This window comes from Diceros bicornis, chromosome 24 (genome assembly GCF_020826845.1).
Source record: "Diceros bicornis minor isolate mBicDic1 chromosome 24, mDicBic1.mat.cur, whole genome shotgun sequence".
NCBI classification, from domain to species: domain Eukaryota; kingdom Metazoa; phylum Chordata; class Mammalia; order Perissodactyla; family Rhinocerotidae; genus Diceros; species Diceros bicornis.
Genome location: NC_080763.1, coordinates 3,436,155 through 3,455,306, shown reverse-complemented (window position 1 = coordinate 3,455,306; position 19,152 = coordinate 3,436,155). Strand labels below are relative to the sequence as shown.

Genomic DNA, 19,152 nt, shown 5'->3' with positions numbered 1-19,152 from the left:
AGCTCTCGAAGGATTGTAGCTTGGTGGGGCTGGCCCCAGGCACGGGAGCACCCAGTTGTTTCAGGCTTTGGAAGGTGGGGCCAATCCCGTATGTGGCTGTTTGAGCAGCACAAGTCTTCTGCAGCTCACAAGCCCCACTCTCCACAGGGCGACACACAGTCAACCCAATCCTGTCCCGTGCGTGCGCCCCAACTCCCTAAAGTGGACCCAGTCACCCCATGGCAGAGGCCCCACACAGTCAACCAATGCCCCGCACACTCCACCCACTCCTCACGCATGCCCTGTCCCACAGAAGTGGACCCACTCGCCCAGCTGCAGAGAATCCAGGCATGTAGCCTATGCAGGCCCACAAGTTACCCAAGGGCTTGTTGTTGGATGGGGCCAGTCCCTAGGGCAGGCGGCTTTCCTTGGCTGAGCTGGATTAAATTGGTGCTGTAGTGGGTGGGGCAGACCCTGGGCTACCAGACCACAGGGAGAACTCCAATGGCTCTGCATGTCAGCACACCTGCACTAGGTCACAATAATGGCTGCCCCTAATGTCCCAGTCCCTGGAGAAGTCTCACCTCTCACCGAGATGCACCCAGAGCCTGTCAGGTGATTCTCTTTTCACCAAAGGACTGTGCACCTTTCTTTCTGGTGATTTTAGTTTGCTTTCCAAAATGGGCGAATTTGTGCATGGGCCCTTTAAGAGCTGGCTTTAATTTCCTTATGCCTCAGCTTTTCTGAGGGTATTCCCCAATGTTGTTAGTAGCCAGCAAAGCCAGATATTATGACACTCGTCTTGGTTGTGCTGGGTGCAAAAGATGCTTATAGCGGGAACACTCGTGGCTCAGGTCCCCCACTCCTCCAGGGAGGGCTGCGTACTTCTGGGTTGCTCCCAGGCGGTTGTGAAGCGCTGTGGCTTGTGAAGGTGGGGTTTTTTTTCTCTCCAGAAGGGAATTTCTGCCTCTTCCACCTCAGTCAGGACTGTCGTTTGTTGCAGGGGTTTGTCTTATCCAGTTTTCAGTTCTCTCTCAGGGGTAATTGTTCCACGAGTAGTTCTAAGTCGGCTGTGTCTGTGGGAGGAGGTGAGTTCAGAGTCCACCTCCGCCACCTTCTTGATTTGTCTTCCATCTTTGTATTTCGATAGCTTAACAAAATACATTTTTTGTCATTCTTGCATGTAAATTCTTTGTTGGTCCTAATGGTAAATTCCTTGTCAGCTACAGACTCAACTAAATGTGAACTAATCACAAGTCTTAGTTACATATATTTATCTCTAGACATATATTTATCTCTAGACGTAGATGTAACTGGTAAAATTGGACTAGTACTACAGTAGAATTCTGCCTTTTACATCAAATTCCCAGGGTTTGCCTTACTAATTCTTGGACTTGCTTCAATAATATACTCTTCTGTGTACTCCTGATTTAGACAAATTTCTTATGTCATAATTGCCATTTTGGCTATATCTTGCAAAGCATAATACCTTTCTTCCGTAAATCTTCTTCCTGGAATTTGGTCATCCTGATTAGGTGATTCTGGCTTCCTTCCGTCTTTCTGCTCACATTGAGTGCCTCAGTTCTTTTTGATAACCTTTATTCTGAAGCTACTAACTTTGCTTCTCTCGCTTTTTGAGGGTGAGATGGACACAGACTTTGACTTCCTGATTAATCCGGATTTCTCTCTTTGAAAGGTGTGTTGTCAGTTGAAACCATTTTATTATTCTTAGGTTGAAGCATCTTATATAACTATTCCTCATTTCTTTTGACAAAGTCTAGGCTTATTTCCAGTGGTTTCACTGTTTCGTTTCTTGGGCTCCCCTGTGTTTGTAACATATTATGCATTCTTCTAGCATTGTTTTGCCCCTATGTTAGAACTTAAATGAGCTATAAATTTTGGGGATATCTGAGTGTTAACAGATTATGACATTATATTTCAAAGTTAGTTATGCTTACATTTTCCATGTAAGAGCTTTTCACAAGAAACAGAATGTGTGCTTCTTTATGTATGCTGGGCTTAATCAGCATATTTGGGAATATTGTTCTGACTTTTGGCCACGGCATCTGAAGGCCATTTGTAACCATTAGGCAACACTTTACAGCATCTTGTGTTTTTTTTTTTCACAGATTTCAGACTTCAAGAATCGTTCTTTAATCTCCCACAACTTCTTTTTCCGGAAAATGTAATGCAGAATAAAGATAATGCCCTTGGTGTGGTATCTGTCAGGAATAGCATTCAGAGTACTATGAAAATGATCTGCCTAGAGTTCTTCTGCTCATTGAAAGATTGGATCAATTCTTCTATGAGATCAGCTTGAATGTTACCATTATAGACTATTTATGAGTATTCTCTTCCTGTATTTTCTAATCTTAAATTGTAGTGATCATGAAACCCGAGTATTGATGAGCCACTTAATGTGCTAGAATACATGATGCTCCTGTACATTCTTACCTTTGAGAGAGGGGAGAAGAGCATGAGGCTGCTTTCTTTCTTCTCTGTTGTCCTAAAGGCTTCAAAGAGATTCACTCTTCTTTTGATGTAATACACTTAGATGCAAAAGGGTTTCACAGCATAAAGAATTTAATCATTCCTAGTTATTTCAGGTATCAGTACCATTACCACTTAGGGCCGTAGGAATGCTGTAGCCGATATCTGGTTTCAACACAAATATTTAATGTTTTTTAGAGGGGTAGATTTGCTTAAAAAAATTAGTGTTATTGAATGCAAGAGATATTTTCAATCTCCTAATTTTCAGCAGATTCTAAATGTATCACTGAGGATTAATCCAGCAGTTTAAAAAAAATTTTTTTTTTTAATATTGGGTTTGATCTTTAACAAAAAATGTTACAGGTTTTTATTTGGATTTTTAACCACATATAATTTTATAATTTCTGTATTTAATTGCTAATTTTCACTAATTTTCTTTTCTATTTTTAAAAGAAACTCTTGCTTGATACAAGTTCAAAATAATGTTTTCATATAACAAGCTGATTTGGGGTTTTTTGCTCCATAGCAACAGTTTGTGTTGATCTAACTCAGTGAATTCCCCTTAAGAAATGATCTTACATGACTGTTCTCTCAGGTCCCTGCTCATGTCATAGTCACTTCCATAAAGAAATCATTGGATTTGTGCTTTTTGTATATTTATTTGGAGAAAGGAAAATTAATCCACTCATACATTTGTCCTGCATTCAAGTAGCCCTGATATGCACTTTTTTTTTTTAATTTTATTTATTTTTTTCCCCCAAAGCCCCAGTAGATAGTTGTACATCATAGTTGCACATCCTTCTAGTTGGTGTACGTGGGACGCGGCCTCAGCATGGCCAGAGAAACGGCGCATCAGTGCGCGCCCGAGATCCGAACCCCGGGCCGCCAGCAGCGCAATGCGCGCACTTAATCACTATGCCACGGGGCCGGCCCTGCACTGTCTTAAAGCCATCTCAACTACCCAAGCTATTAGACCACTAATTGTAACTACACCAAAGTGATTCAGATAATCATATGTATATGGTTTTTATTTTGTCTTCCCGTTTTTATTCATTCAACAATTTTAAGTGTTTACATGAGCCAAGATACCAGGGTAGTCAGTAAAAAAGGTACCCAGAAACATTTCAGTACTGCCCATAAAGATGTTAAATGCCACAGTGGAAATTCAAAACTTTCTAGAGGGCATATATTTTAGTAGGAAAGGTAGATAACTACATAAATAATTATAATATGTGGTAGAATGTGATGAATCACGTAACGGAGGTACAGGTAAAGGACTCTGTTGGTTCTAAGGAATGAAAAAATGCTTTCACCTGTAGAAGTCATGAAAGGCATTGTGGAAGTAGGATTTGGACATGCTCAGACAAAAAGACATTGCAGGGGAAGAAACAGCAGAAGCACAGAAGTGGGAAGCACAGGTGTGTGGAGAACCAGAAATTGGTTTTTTTGAGAAGAACCAAGGATGAGGGAAGGGAGTTCTGAATATGATTGGAAAAGTTTCTTAAACCAGATTGAAGAGAGTCCAACAAATCTGGCCATCTCCTGGAGTTTTTTTGTTTTGTTTTTTTTTGTGAGGAGATCAGCCCTGTGCTAACATCTGCCAATCCTCCTCTTTTTTTTTGCTGAGGAAGACGGCCCTGGGCTAACATCCGTGTCCATCTTCCTCCACTTTATATGGGACGCCGCCACAGCATGGCTTGCCAAGCGGTGTGTCAGTGCACCCGGGATCCAAACCGGCGAACCCCGGGCCGCTGCAGCGGAGCGCGCGCACTTGCGCCACTGGGCCGGCTCCTCCTGGAGTTTTTTTGTATGCAAAATTTACCCATAGAACCTTCATTTACCCACATAGCCCATCTGTTGTCAAATGTTAGGTATTTGAATATCTTTCAGGGTAGATTAGTGTTGGGAAATGTTTTTGGCAGATACAACTGATTGTAAAACTCATTTTAGAAATTTTAATTACTTTTTTCAAATAAAGGATAGCTGAAGAATACGCAGATGTGTTTAGAACTATGATAATTCACAAAATGTAAACATTCCTTGAATGTCAAACACCCACCCACATGAAATATATAGTCACTATCAGGCAGCACAAAAATAAGAAGACATAACTTGCCGACAAGAACTCTGAGCATAATCTTTCTCATTACAAATGAATCCTTCACCAGTCATTTGGAAACACAGAGTTTCCTTCACTAGTGCTTTTAAGTATTTTTCTTGGTGTCTACCTAGAGCCAAAAATCATGCAGTTATGACTATAATTATTACTTACAAATAAGATAACTTTTAAGATTTATTACATTTTTGAAAATTGTAGGGAAGTTAAAATGCTTGCATTAAATAGTAGAAACCTGTCCAGTTCGTACACATTATAATACTAAGATGCTTACTTTCTATTCACATGTTATTTTTTTAATACCACATTCATGTTGACAAGCCTTGTGCACAAAAGAGCCCTCTGTGAAAGCACAGTAGTGATGACACCATGTCGGTTGCAGGCAGTCGCTTTGGGGCATGGGGAGGGAATATGCGTATGTGTGTGAGTCCCCAGAAAAGCAAAGCATCGGCCCTCCATATGCACAGGTGCAGAGCCCGAAGGTACAGAGGGCCAGCTGAGGGACTTGAGTGTCCACGGATTTTGGTGTCTGCAGGGGGTTCTGGAACCAGTCCTCCGTGGATACCAAGGGACAACTTTAATCCATGTTTTAAAACAGTACAAGCAAACTGCTGCTAATTGTTCGAAGCCAACAGTCTTTTTCTCATGTTTACTTCTCTTCAACTGTGCAAGAAACTCATTCTTTTCTTTGTGGATAGAGGAACTCTAGTATTTAGGCACTCGAGAGAGAGAGGACAAAGGACGAAGTGATGGCTTTATGTTTCCCTTTCTCTTTGACCTAACTCAGCGAGATAAACCAGGAAAAAACTACCAACCTGTGTGGTGCCACCCATTCTTGAAATGGTAATAATGGGAGAGTAGATCCAAGGCAACTCCATGTAGATTTGGGCCTACTTTGGCCAAGAGCACATATAGAATGGTGCTGCCAAGTAGAACCTCACTCCCTTGGGAATACTGTGATCTCCATAAAAGGTAGAGAGAAGATAAGACATAAGCCTACCTACTTCCATCCATCCACCTGCAAAACCAACGCATCTGTGAGGTCTGGCACCTGCAGCCAGGCTGCCTGGGGTAAACCTTTTAAGGAAAATGAGACTAAAAAAACAGGTTCATCCAGGACAAGTTGGCTACCTCATTCCCATTTTGGTGGGGACAACCTACAGATAAATAGAAAGGGATAGGGAGGGCCGGCCCAGTGGCTTAGCGGTTAAGTGCGTGCGCTCCACTACTGGCGGCCGGATTCGGATCCCGGGTGCACACCGACGCACCGCTTCTCCGCCCAGACTGAGGCCGCATCCCACATACAGCAACTAGAAGGATGTGCAACTATGACATGCAGCTGTCTACTGGGGGGCTTTGGGGAAGAAAAAAAACGAGGAGGATTGGCAATGGATGTTAGCTCAGAGCCGGTCTTCCTCAGCAAAAAGAGGAGAATTAGCACAGATGTTAGCTCAGGGCTGATCTCCCTCACACAAAAAAAAGAAAAAAAAGGATAGGGAGGGCCAGTGTACTTAGCGACACTGATTCAAGTCCCTCTAGGTGGCAAAAATAACAAAGGCATATGATAGGAGAATAATTAAATTTAGTATCTGAGTGACTAGTGTACGAGAAGCAGTGTTGCATGACAGTAATAGCATATTAAGGGTGAATTTGGGGGACATAAAATCAAAATGGAGCCAGGTAACACTTGTTACAACAGGAAGAATCTCCGTTTCTTTACCTGTAAAACAATTCAAGACTGTTGGACTAGGAAGGCATTCTACAGTGGTATTTGAAAGTGAATTCCTAGAAATTATAGCTTGGTGATTCTCACCAATATTAATGCATATGTTTCCCATCTCTCCTGTTTTTCCTCTTTATTTCTCCTTTTTTCTTTATAACTAACTTCACCTTGACTCCTCTTCATTGTGCTTGAGAAGGAGAATTCCAGTTTCCTCTTTTTTCGTCTTCCTATCTGTTGTGCCAGGATGTACCTACAAATCTAACACAAATGTTCCATGGAATACAAAAGATAAAAGATTAAGCCGTTACTACTACCCCACAGTTTCCCGAGTGGATTCCAACTCTTTCTGACTTCTTATGGATTAGTTTATCGTAATTTAAATGAGAAAAATAGGGGTTAAAAAAAACTTTTTATAAAAAGTCTGTGTCAATATATTTTAGAAATGTTTTATAGCCTAATTGGTATTTATGCTGCTTAAGTATAAACCTTATCTGAAAATGTATAGATAGATCCATGGACATTCCTTATCAAAAAGCACAGTTGAATAGAAAAATAACAGCTGTATATGCATTTTTAAATCACTAAATGGTATTGTCGCAAAATACCTGTTTAAAGTAAGCATTAGCTAAACATTTATGTGAAATCATTCTTCAGAGTGACATGATTTCCTACATATGGTTACCAAATTCCCAGTGTAAAGCAAATCCAACTTTTTCTCCAACCTCCTCCTTAATTTTTGCCAGTAATCCTCTGGCACTCTGAACAAAGAAAAAAGTGAGTGTCTGAGTGGTAGTGATTTGAGTGTTTTTGTTTTTAAGATGGACCCTTCAAAATACGGTAGGGCTCATTGACAGTTTTAAGGAGTTCCTGAAGATCAAAATATTTTTCCAAGTGTTTTATCTCAGGATTTATTAAACGAATCAATTGCAAGTCTCTTAACAAAGCCCTGATTTGTTAAGGTGGTTTTTCTCTAATTGGTGTTGGAAGGACTTCTGTGGGTCTTAGACAAGACTTGATTGAGTTCACTGAGTTGTCTGAGGGCAGCACGGCCGTACATGACATCCTTCCTCCCAAGGACCCCCCGTTCCTCCGGTTGGACTCTACAGCCACCCAATGGATTGTTTTATTGAGCAAACATTTCACGAGCACTTGTGTGTCCCTGCGCGTGTTGGGCCCTACTGACCGGATAGAGGCTGGGGTGTATCGTGCTGCCTTTGAGGAATTCAGCCAAGTGGGGAAGAAAACATTCTATGACTGTAAAAAGATGATTATCTTCTAACACATCCCCACTAAGCCGGTTGACATATAGGGCCTCCCTATGAAGGAGCCTCCCAGTGACCTGTTGCACCCCCACAGGCGTCAGTGCTTGTAAGCCTGGCCCATGATTCTGCAAGAGGGCTGTTTTCCTTATTTTACTGATTAGGCACAAAGATTAAATGGGAAAGCCAGGATTTGAGCCGAGAATCTTTACTCCGAATATACTCTGTGATACCAAGTGAGTTTTTTTGTTTTCTTCCTTTATATTTCATATTGAGCTGAGCATGCAAAGGAAAGTACTCCAACTAATAGGATCCTGAGCTACTAAAGCTCTGAGTGTTTTTTCCCTTAAGATTATAGTGACAAGTCCCTTAAGAAAAATTAGGAGAATCACTTCTATTAGCTAAATTTTTATTCTCAACTCTAGTAAGTCTTTACAGAACCTATCTTATTGTAATACATATTCATTTGTCTGACTTCTTTTCTTTTTAGTGGAATTGGATCACAGAATTGATTTTGAACTCAGAGAAGGCCTTGTGGAGAGCCGCTATTGGTCAGCTGTCACGTCGCATACTGCCTATTGGTCATCCTTGGATGTTGCCCTCTTTCTTTTAACCTTCATGTACAAACATGAGCATGATAATAATGCAAAACCCAATTTAGATCCTATCTGAACTCTTGAAGGACATTAATGGCTCAAAACTCATTTTTTTTTTGTTAAAATATGTGTGTCAAGGTATGGAGATTTCAGGTTTAAGTATGTTTCAGTTTTGTTTAGAACAAGAAATATTTGAATTTAAAAGCACTTTATTTTATTTAAAAAACAAACATTTTTTCAGTCCGAAAGCAGTTATTTACAGTTTTCATCGTTTTAATTGTGAGTCTGACCAAACCGCCTGCAGAGAATCAAGCAAGACCTGGAAGTGAGGAAGGTTTGGGTGAACTGTAAGGTTATAAATCATTATCTAATCTCTCCCAAATATAAAGGCCTATTAATGGGTTGAATCTACTGTATTAACCAAAATATGTTATAAATCTAAAACAGTCAAGGCCCAGTGTATTCCATGTAAAGATGACAAGGTGGTGTCATTGTTTTGATTTCTATGAAAGCTTCCATTTCCACAATTACTTTGAAAGAAAAGTATAACAGATTTGAAGTGTTTTGAATTGAACTTGTTTAGAAAAACTAATGCTAAAAAAGAAACAAAGTATTTGAACTACTGTGTTTATAATTTATTACCTCTGACTAATTGCTTTAAGTGGATGAAACATTGCATTTTTTTAAATGTTTCCTTTGAACACTTTAAGAACCACATTTATTTTCTGTAGTGTTAAGACTTTTCTCAGAACTCCATCTTAGGTACTCTTCAGGTGAATATATAGACAGTATGGCATACTATCAGTATTTTTTTCATTAAAAACTTGTAGCGTCACACAAATAACACTAGTTCAATTGTTTTGGAAAAAACTGAACTTTATATTATGTCACATATACCTCAGAGAAAGCTAAGTTTTCTAAACTTGACACAAAGTACTCCGTAATGAGTACATTTCATTAAGTTTATTGGAAAATTAGTAAACTTCTTTGGAGTAGGGAGTATGACAGCTATTTTAAATGTATAAACATCGGTGTGCCAAACAATTAACATATATAAAGGGATGGAGTGCCACTAACAGATTTTATTTTCAAAGTGTTGAAGAAAACATGATTGAGACACAAGGCACAATAGGTCAGGGCTCCGAGGCCCTGGAGGGTTTCTCCTCCACTGCACGTGTTTCCACAGTGCTTTTCATCTGAGGAGCTCAAAGTGCTTTCAGATTCTGTCATCTGTGTAGTAGCTCCTTGAGGTAAGTAAATGAGCATTTTTCTCATGTTACTTGTTAATACACCAAGGCACCAAAACATTTAATGTGCCTTGAATTAGATTACAGAGCAAATCAGAAGAGCTCAGACTGAAGCCAGACCGTATTCTCTTATATGCTGTTCAGTAACTAGTAATTCACATGTGACCTCTTAGTAGTTTGCAAACAATAATAATAAGTTGCAATTCATAATTTGGAGAAATGATTGTGAAGCCAGTATTTTACCCTGCTTGTCTTATACATTCTTGGGTTCTCACCCACAGAGGAGGAGTTACTTAGAGGGGATCAGCAGCCATCTCTGCCACAACCAATCCTCGCTTCTGAGTGGCTTCCACCAGGTTTCACTTGAGGCGCTGTCTTTGCTTAGCTTGCAGGAATTTTGCTCAGCCTCCCCGGTAATCATTGTTAAACTGGGAGCGAAATTGGTCAGTTGCACATCTCACCTACTCCTTTCTTTAATAAGATAGTAAAATCTGTGGCTTACTTGTAGGTTTTACTCAGCACCATCAGTCCTCTTTTTTGGCCTTTCATTAAATTTACGCAACATAAAGCACTTCTTTGTAGTGTTTAAAAAGATCCCAAGGCTCCATGACCAAATATGTGACTCACTAAGAAATCCTTGCTATAAAAGGCTTTTGATGAGTTCTTAGCAGAGCTGAAGCAATCTCTGTCAAATTAGAGATTCCTGTGAGCTCAGGTCATTTTCATACCCTGTTTATTTCATAGGTCTGGTTTAGTTCTCGGAATGTTGCTCTCGTCTCCTATGACTGTATCATCAAAGGCACCTGAGCGTGTGTTGCTGCGGTGGTGTGACACCAGATGCCTCAGAGCTTTAGGAGCTGCATCCTCACCCCTGGAATGTGAAGAGCCTTTGCACCTGAGAAGAGTGACAGTCTGTCACACCTTCTCATTTGATACTGAGTAAAAAGAAACATATTCCCATAGCAAGAGAAATAAGTCTGCTTCTCTTTTTTCACGTTGAGAAAACAAGATCAAATTTAACCACGTGGAGTTTATTTGAATTCTCGGAGAACGTAGCATTCAAAACCACGTTTTCAGAATGAGATATTCTGGATTACTGGACAGGTGTTTTGTTTTCTATTTATTATTTCATCCATAGAGATGGTGATTTTGACTTACGGTACGCTTATTGTTTCCATGTCTCTGCATGTTATCCTGGAATGTACTTGTATATACTAACGTAATACACAGAGTATGTGTAATTCTGGCTTGATTTAGAAGCTAAGTCAGTTACTGAGTAACATTTTGCAGCCTTATTCCAGCAAATACTAAATTGACCATAAAGTTCTGTTTTTGATACCATTAAAATTTTATTCTCTATTTTGTGTACATGCTATGATGATGATTCTTCTGAGTACTGGTCAGATCGTTCAATTTTAATCCAGTTAGGTTCCCAAGAGTTATTTAAACTTAGAATAAGGAGAATGTTTTGGATTAAATCTTCTTTATTTTTACTTTGAAATTAGCCTTTCCTAAAGCCTTTTGTTGTTAGTTCATAGCTTTATTTTCAGCAGTAATTATGCTTATGTTATAATCCATTGTTACTGTATTTTAGAACATAATTACAAAATGTACTGGGTTTCCCAATAACTACTCCTTTATATGTGAAGCAGGCCTTAGGAATCTTACATTTTACTTCTGTTAAACAGCATCTGTCAACCTTTGGGAATTCTCACACTGAACGTGTTCTGCAGAAGTCCTCGGTGACGTGTCAGCAGTCATCTTCATTCTCCTTTTCTCTCTGTTGTTGCCTCTTTGGGCACTGAAGCATCCTGGTCCTTGTGGCATTTAACATACCGTATCCCATTTGCATTCTCCCGAAGAGTAGACAGAGGAAAGGGAATCAGCAGTGTAGCATCACAGCCAGTTCCACCGTTCAGTCCAGTGATGGCACTTGAGCCGCTTAAAGTGGAGTCAGACCAACCTGGAGATTTCACTGTTAGGCCTACAATAGAGGAGAAATGATTGAATTGTTTGTGATTAATTAGGTTGGTTAATACTTCTGTCTTCTCAGCTACTAATGAATAAGGCATTTGGATGATTGAGAAAACTAATTTGAGTGTATGTCTTAAAATTGTTTTTGAATAATCTTTTGTTAGCATGGAAATGGGACTAAAGAAGAAACATGATGTGAAAGAAGAGTCAAGGCAGAACTACAAAGAGGATGCAGCTATCATACACTGGAGATGACTCACCTGTCTGTGTGTTGGGTAGCTGACTTCTGTGGTTATTCACAAGTTGTCTCGAATCCGTATTCTGCTGCCATCCCTGGGCCTTAAGCTCTGCCAGGAATCGGATGGTGCTCTGGCTGAATTTGAAACACATACATTAAATATTTTTATGGTTAGGTATGGGCAATACATATAGTTTCCTCATGTTTTATAATAATTTATCTACATAAAAACCTTTTGCTGTACCTACAAAGAGCAGATTTGACAGAAAGCACTCCTTGAACTCCCTGTTGCCTCTAGGATGGGTCTGGGGAGCCAGTACAATCCACGCTGTCTCCCTGCATTCTCCTTTTGCATGAGTGAAGGGAAAAGGAAGTTGCCAAGGAAATGCAGTATAGAGCAGTGTATAGAAGTTCGTCTCAGAAGTCTCATTTAGGAAATGTTAGTGCTGTGGTGGGAACATCCTTGGTTATGTACATCCTGTTGCAGTCTTCAGTGGATGTTTGTGATGATTTTCAAAGAATCCTAAAATTTCAGGCTTTGTCCAGATTTTAGAGGTCATATAGTCCAACTCTGTTTTAGTTTCCTGTGAGCATTTAAATAGCATAAAGTTCATGAAGAGTAAAGTGAGCGACAGCCTGTTAGGTTCGGCCCAAAGACTCAGTGAAAGACTAAATACACAACAGCAGAGGAGGGGAGTGAGGAGTCTCTAAGGAAGAGAACCATTAATGACAGTAGGCTTCCAAAGCTGGAAAGGGTGTAGAGATCATCATTTTCCAAAGCATGTTCTGCAAATGGTAACAGATGTTGTCTCAGAAAGTAAGTTTGGGAAATGCCAAATTTAAAAGGTTCCTTTACAGCAGGACTTTGGGAGCCTTTGATATGCTCAGTGCAGTGTTATTCTATCTGGTGCTGGGGTGGGGGCAGTTTTTCCAAATTTAGTTAACCAGACTTACTTTTATTGGAATATACTTAGAGAAATGCTGATCACATTTAATTCCTTCATTTTACAGAGATTGATTCCTTTATTTGTGACAAGTGACTGCTCCCACCCTGTAAAATCACATGGCCAGCCAATGGCAGAGTCAGAATTAGAACCTGCTCCCCTGAGTCCCAGCTGTGCCTTACTCCATCCTGCCTGTCTCCTTCCCCTAATTGACAGAGAACTCCTCAAGAGCAGAAACTGCCTCTGCATCTTTTGTGCCTCTTCCCAACACCCCCACCCCCAACCCCAGCCCTCTGTGTAACCTGATGCTGTTCATTCTACAGGGTCTTGACAGATGGCTGTAAGCCTGAGTCGCCAGTGGTCGCCTTGTTTCCAGGCCCTCATGCAAGAGTGCCCTGCCAGGCCTGGACACACTTCCTTCCATGTCTCAGATCTGCAAGACCCTGGAGAAAGAAAAGCAAAAGAATGAGAAAATTAAGTAGATTAAGAAAAACACGAAATACCCAGGAAACATGTTATTAGTTTTCCATTCTGGTGACAAATGCAAATTTGGTAGGGAGACAAGTTGCACAATGTTAGATAATGTTTGGTATTCCTTTCATTTCTTTTCGTGGTGTTTATATGTTGCCCTTTTATCAATTCAGGACAAGTAGATCCCTTCCCAAACTGTTCCAGCATACGTTAACTAATAGAAATTTTAAAATTTAAATACTATACTTTTGGGCCGGCCCCGTGGCTTAGTGGTTAAGTGCGTGCGCTCCACTGCTGGCGGCTCCGGTTCGTATCCTGGGCACGCACCGATGCACCGCTTCTCCGGCCATGCTGAGGCTGCGTCCCACATGCGGTGGCTGGAAGGATGTGCACCTATGACATGCAACTATCCACTGGCACTTTGGGGAAAAAAAGGAGGAGGATTGGCAGTGGATGTTGGCTCAGGGCCAGTCTTCCTTAGCAAAAGGAGGATTGGCATGGATGTTAGCTTGGGGCTGATCTTCCTCACAAAAAAATAAATAAATAAATAAATACTATACTTTTTGGAGAATAGGAGAAGAGTTTTTGCTGTGTGTGTGTGTGTGTGTGTGTGTGTGTGTGTGTGTGTTTTCCCCAAGAATAGTCTCTTGGCAGAAAGTTAGCATGAACTCTTCCTCTGCCTTTGTATTTGCATGTGGAGAGGGAGCTCGGTATTGTCTGTTACCTTATGGTTTTTCATTTATACGTAATGGGGTGCAGTTGCTTCCTCCCCACCCTACAGTTGTCAGGATATGTTGGGATGTTATTTAGGAAGGTTACATCTGGTCTTCTGTTGGAGCAAGATGAAAAACAGGTGTATTAATACTTCGTCTCTAATGCTTTGTCCTGGGTGAGCATCATTCATACCTTTCCTTGGCTGCACCCACACCCATTACCATCTCTGCTTGATCTTTGGAAATATTTGACTCCCTGTGAGCTTTGTGATAGAAAAGTATAACCATTTTCTGGTCCTAAGGCTGTTGTAATAAATCCAAACTCTGCCAGAAAGAGTCTGGGGAGTGTGTGCTTTTTTGGTCTTGGGCACGTTTCTCAGAAGCAGCCAGCACCATGACTCTCCTGAGACCCGTGGGCTGCCTCCCCCTCCAGCTGCCGTGGCCTCTGGTCGTGTCCGTGCTCCCTGACACACCAGGAGCTGCCAGTGACTGCAGTCACAACTCTTAAAAGCTGGCCTTTGCCTTTCTCCTTGCCTTTGTTGCCTCTCATTTTCAATAGTTAAGGCAGGTTAATTTTCTTAGAATCTTCTGTTTTACTGCAGCAATGTTCCTGTTTTATCTCTGCCACGATCAGCTTGGATGGCAAAAAACACAACTTTCATTTTAGAATTGTCCAGTTTTTATTTTTAATCTTATTTGGAACTAGTGCGCTCACATTTAGTAATTTCAAGGAAGTAAGAAGTAAATGTTTTCTCCTGGATTGCACTGTGTCTCTAGTGGAATTGATCCATTATCTCATTCACCAGGAGCATGTAACTGCCCTATAGTAAACTACCTCGAAGAGTAGCCTGTTCTAGGCGTTCTTGGGAACATAAGTCTCCTGATCCTATACAGTTCATGCTAATCTTCCCAAAAAGTTGATGAAGAGGGAAAGGTATTAAAATCTACCTATTCATGAGCCATAGCCACCCACACTACCTCCTACCAGGAGGGTTGGTGACCACGGTGGCACACTGCTCCCTCAAGAACAGCAGAGGATAAAGTACATGTATGGGGAAAGATTGGCACATTCTGATCTTCTGGAGTATAATCCATTCACAACTTCTCAGTCCAGCGTTCCAGAGGTGACCATAGTTCCCAGGCTAGAAAATTAACCCCAAGAACCCCTGCAGATCGGGACCAACCACTACTGCATTTCCACTTAACTTCCCATTCCCACATCCTTTGGTTGGTGCCAGAGTGACTGAAAAGTAGGTTTTAGATGTACGTTGTTGTAAGAATCCAGGAATTTCAGTGCTGAACAAAAGTAATTCCCTGAAGTGATATTGACCTTAGGTTGCGAAATAAGTGGCCAGGATGTAGGACTACATGTAGAATTGAAGTGGGACAGTGTGTGGACTGGAGAAAGAAAAGGCAGACGTGGGGAAGGAAAGAGACTTGGTGCATGGTCCTGATAGTCTGACAGCTCAGACATTTCACAAAGGTTCGCCCTGGGCTGTGTGTCTGAGAAAGGGGGATAGGGTGACAGAGCTGATCACAGCGTTCCTTCAACTGAAGCCCTTTGATGGCTCCATTTTCATTGGAGGCTCCCCACAACCTAGCCCAACCTGACTCTTCTGCCTGATCTCCCACTGCCTGGCTTCAGCAGTCATATTTCTGTCACAGTAAACTGTGCACCATTTGCCTAAGAATGCGTGCATTTTAGTTATTGTAATGGTTACCTGTTGTTTTTGTCTGCCCCACATCCTATTTCTCCTCCTGTTGGGTCCTCTCCTCCCCATGTCTTTATGAGGTGCCACCCTAGCCCTGCCCACTCCCTTTCATAGGGCTGCCAATCCTATAAAAGTCTTGCAACCTTTGCCACCCCTGGTTATAAATTATGTTCTGCTTTGTATAAGTCCCTGTTAACACAGCTCAGTCATAGCAATGTCTGTACCATGGCCAGATGATGCATACATGACTCAGGTCAGACCATATTTCCCACCCCATGAGCCACAGTGATTAGCCCAGAGATAGGCACATGACCCAAACTAGACCAAGCAGAGGCCTTCCATGGGATTTTATTTGCTAGCCCCAAAATGCAGATAGCCTTACATGGCTATTAAATATAACCTGGTGGCACATGGTGTGATATGAGCGTGGAGCCATCTGTGGCCAAACCCCACCCTTCCTCCTGCAGCATGGATTATGTCTATGTGCTACAGGGGAGAAGGAAGCGCGCGCACGAGCAGGGCCAAGAGCTGGAGAGGTGAAGTGAATGCCACCCCCAGATTTCCCAGTTATACTTTCTTTTTATTTGCTTAAGCTATTTTGAGATGGCTTTCTGTCTCTTGGATCCAGAAGAGTTCAAATTAATTATCCTTCAACCAAAAATAACCTCCACAGCCCTGATGGAAATTGTCTTTGAGGAAAATGTCTTGTGAATTTTTCTTTCCTCAATCCTCTAGTTGAAATTAATAAGTGCTTGTGAGCCCCCTGTCATAGTCCATTCAGGCTGCTATAGCAAAAGTACCATCAACTGGGCAGCTTATAAACAATGTTTCTCACGGTTCTGGAGGCTGGGAAGTCTAAGATCATGGCACCAGTAGATTTGGTGTCTTGTGTGGGTCCGCTTCCTCATTGACTGCCATCTTCTCACTGCAACCTCACATGGCAGAAGGGACAAGGAAGTTCTCTGGGATCTCATTTGATAAGGGCACTAATCCCATTCATGAGGGCTTCACCTTCATGATCTAATCCCTCCCAAATGTCCCACCTCCAAATACCATCACATTGAGCGTTAGGTCTCAACATATGCATTTGGGGGAGGCATATTCAGTCCATAGCACCCCTATTAACAGTATGTACCTCAATACTTGTACTGGTTTCATTTTGCTTAATTTGGGGTTTGATTACATATCTCTCCCACTTGTTCGCAACCTCGTTAAAGTTAGGGGGCATACCTTAATCATCATTTGGCCCTCCACGGGGCATGGCGTCATAGGTGCTTAAATTTATTGAGCTGTATCTAGACTGGTAATATGTACCAGGCTCTATTCTAAGTGCTAGGAATAACTATGAATTAAGAAATATAAAAATTCTTGCTTTTATGAAGTTTACATTCTAGTAGGAAAATTATGTGATCAAAATTCATGGGAATTGCTGAACTGGGAGAAGCCTGGAGAAAAGGCGAATCCTATCTGGAACCAAGAGGCTCAGACATAAGCAGCTTTGCTTTTTCCACAACCAAAGAAAGCAAAATGAATAGCTCTTAGGATGTGGCGGAAGAGTGGGAAGTGTGTCGGGATGAACTTGAAAACAGAGCTTGGGTGTACTATTTTAAAAGACGGATCATTGCATTAACCTGTGCCCAAGGAAAATGCCTAGCTAGGTTCCTAATTACAGCACGCCCAGCCTGTGCCCCGCGGTGACTCAGCGGCAGTTTCCTGCAGAGCCCAGAAAGTGTGTCCTTCTTGCCGTGTGCTGCTCCCTGAAACCTAACAGTGCGTGTGCACATCTCTCCACCTTTGTGCTTGCTGTCCCCTCACCCTGGAATGTGTTCTATTTTTTTCCCATTTACTGAACTTTTACTTACTTTGAAGTCAGTAATCACTGCATTTATGATCGGGGAGGAAAAACTCCCAGTGCTTTCCCAATTCCAGCTGCAGACTGTTTCTTCTCTATACCAGACAGTAACTTATGGTTTACTCTCTCTGCAACGGAAACATAATGGAAGGGAAAACAAGCAAAGGAGGAAAGATGGGGTTCATGGGAGATGGTAGTTGGTCAATTAGTTTGCTTTTAGTGAGAGACACTATAACATTTTGTTGTTGTGTTTTGCTTATAGAGAAGGGAATGTATTCCAAATTTCAAATAAATAGCTATTAACTTTGGGACCGCAACGTTTTTGGAGGCTAAGGATCACCAGTTTGTAGATATATATAAATGTGCCTCAGGGTCAGTCCTGACACAGAACTTTCGCCTCTGACAATTGACTGACCATGAGTTGTACTAAAGATGACTTCTGTAGGGAAAGGATACCAAGCACAGCAAAGGGGAAGGACTAGTCTGGGGGAGAACTGCTCACAAAGGTAGTAACATGGAAAGTTACCCAGGCCATGGGAACAACTGGGGCGTCGTTTGGGAGCTGAGCTGCTGCCTCTTAGTAACGCCACATTGGAGAACTGGGAATTTTCCTCAGCTAGATCTGTGGTTGTCAAGATTTGCTACCACCACCTGTTTCAAAGGTGTCTCTGCTCATTTTTTCTTCTCTCAACTGTGAAAAGATTTAAGGGTACTTCTATATACATAGGGGTGGAAGCTTAGTAGCTTGCCAAATTTATGAAATCCTCAATCCTGTGGCTTTTATTGAACCATTGTTACCGTTTACCCGGCACTGTTCTAGATGCTTTACGCCTATTCCTTCACTTAATGTTCACTATACACCCGTGAGGTAAATGCCGTTGTTAGCCCTTAGTGTTCAATAAGGAAACCAAGACGCAGGTTTAGGTAACCAGACCCTGGTCACACAGCCACAGGATGAGGCGGAGCCGTGGTGTGTGAGTGCTTAACCCTGTGCTCTGCTCCTCTGCCAGCGTGCGTAATGTGTGGGGAGTCATTCTAGATGGGCTGGGACCAGGCTCCACATAAATACCTGTAGGTAGAGGCCTGAGAATTGTAATTCAGTCACGATTCCAGCTTACTCCTCTGCTTGTGGTCTCAATTGCTGGTAAAAATAACCACAGCGCTTGCAGGTGGAATAGAAATGAGCGTATTTCACAAGAAGAAAAAACCAAGGTGAACACATCCTCCTTTGCCTCCTTCAGGGCTGTGAACAGAACGGCTGATGTCTTGACAAGTGAGCTGCCCAATGAGTATAATCTTACCTGTATTCCTTTCAGTACATATGGCAACTAAATATTCTTACCCAGGAATAAAATAGTCCTGGGAATGGTCAATCCACATTTCCTAGGTTTAAGAAGGCTTAAAATATCCTGTATTGTAATCTGTTATAATCATCCTAGAACCACATTGTTAATGGTATGAAGTCTTTTCCAGAATTCAGACCCTGAAATCTTTCAGAGAATTCTCTAAAATAATTATTTGTGTGTGTGTGTGTGTGTGTGTCTATGTATATATAAAGGCACTCAGGTCCTCAGCTGTACAAAGGTCCCTAAGGAATCCATAAATTTTATTTTATTTATTTATTTATTTATTTATTTTTTGTGAGGAAGATCAGCCCTGAGCTAACATCCCTGCCAATCCTCCTGTTTTTTTTGCTGAGGAAGACTGGCCCTGAGCTAACATCCATGCCGATCTTCCTCCATTTTATGTGGGACACCACCAGAGCATGGCCCGACAAGCAGTGTGTAGGTGCGAGCCTGGGATCTGAACCCGGGCCGCCAGCAGCAGAGCTCGAGCAC

The 19,152-nt window shown here is 41.6% G+C and overlaps 1 protein-coding gene and 1 long non-coding RNA gene across 9 annotated transcripts in view; one reads left to right on the top strand and one right to left on the bottom strand.

The window, feature by feature from the left end:
- DDHD1 (DDHD domain containing 1) overlaps positions 1 to 10,778 on the top strand; it is a 107,310-nt gene extending 96,532 nt beyond the window's left edge. For 3 of the 8 annotated variants that reach the window (XM_058566942.1, XM_058566938.1, XM_058566943.1), the window contains one exon: positions 8,058 to 8,378. In XM_058566942.1, coding sequence (XP_058422925.1) covers positions 8,058 to 8,239 — 182 coding nt within the window. In that variant the 3' untranslated portion in view covers positions 8,240 to 8,378. Of the gene's footprint in view, positions 1 to 2,108; positions 3,109 to 8,057; positions 8,379 to 10,154 lie in introns of those variants that run through there. The other 5 variants (XM_058566940.1, XM_058566941.1, XM_058566937.1 and 2 more) reach the window with 3 other exon arrangements.
- On the bottom strand, positions 10,518 to 11,755 carry LOC131420762 (uncharacterized). The gene is made up of 2 exons (XR_009223668.1): positions 11,645 to 11,755; positions 10,518 to 11,394 (listed from the first exon to the last, which is right to left on the bottom strand). It is a non-coding gene; the product is annotated as an uncharacterized LOC131420762 (long non-coding RNA).
- Between the last annotated feature and the right edge of the window lie 7,397 nt (positions 11,756 to 19,152).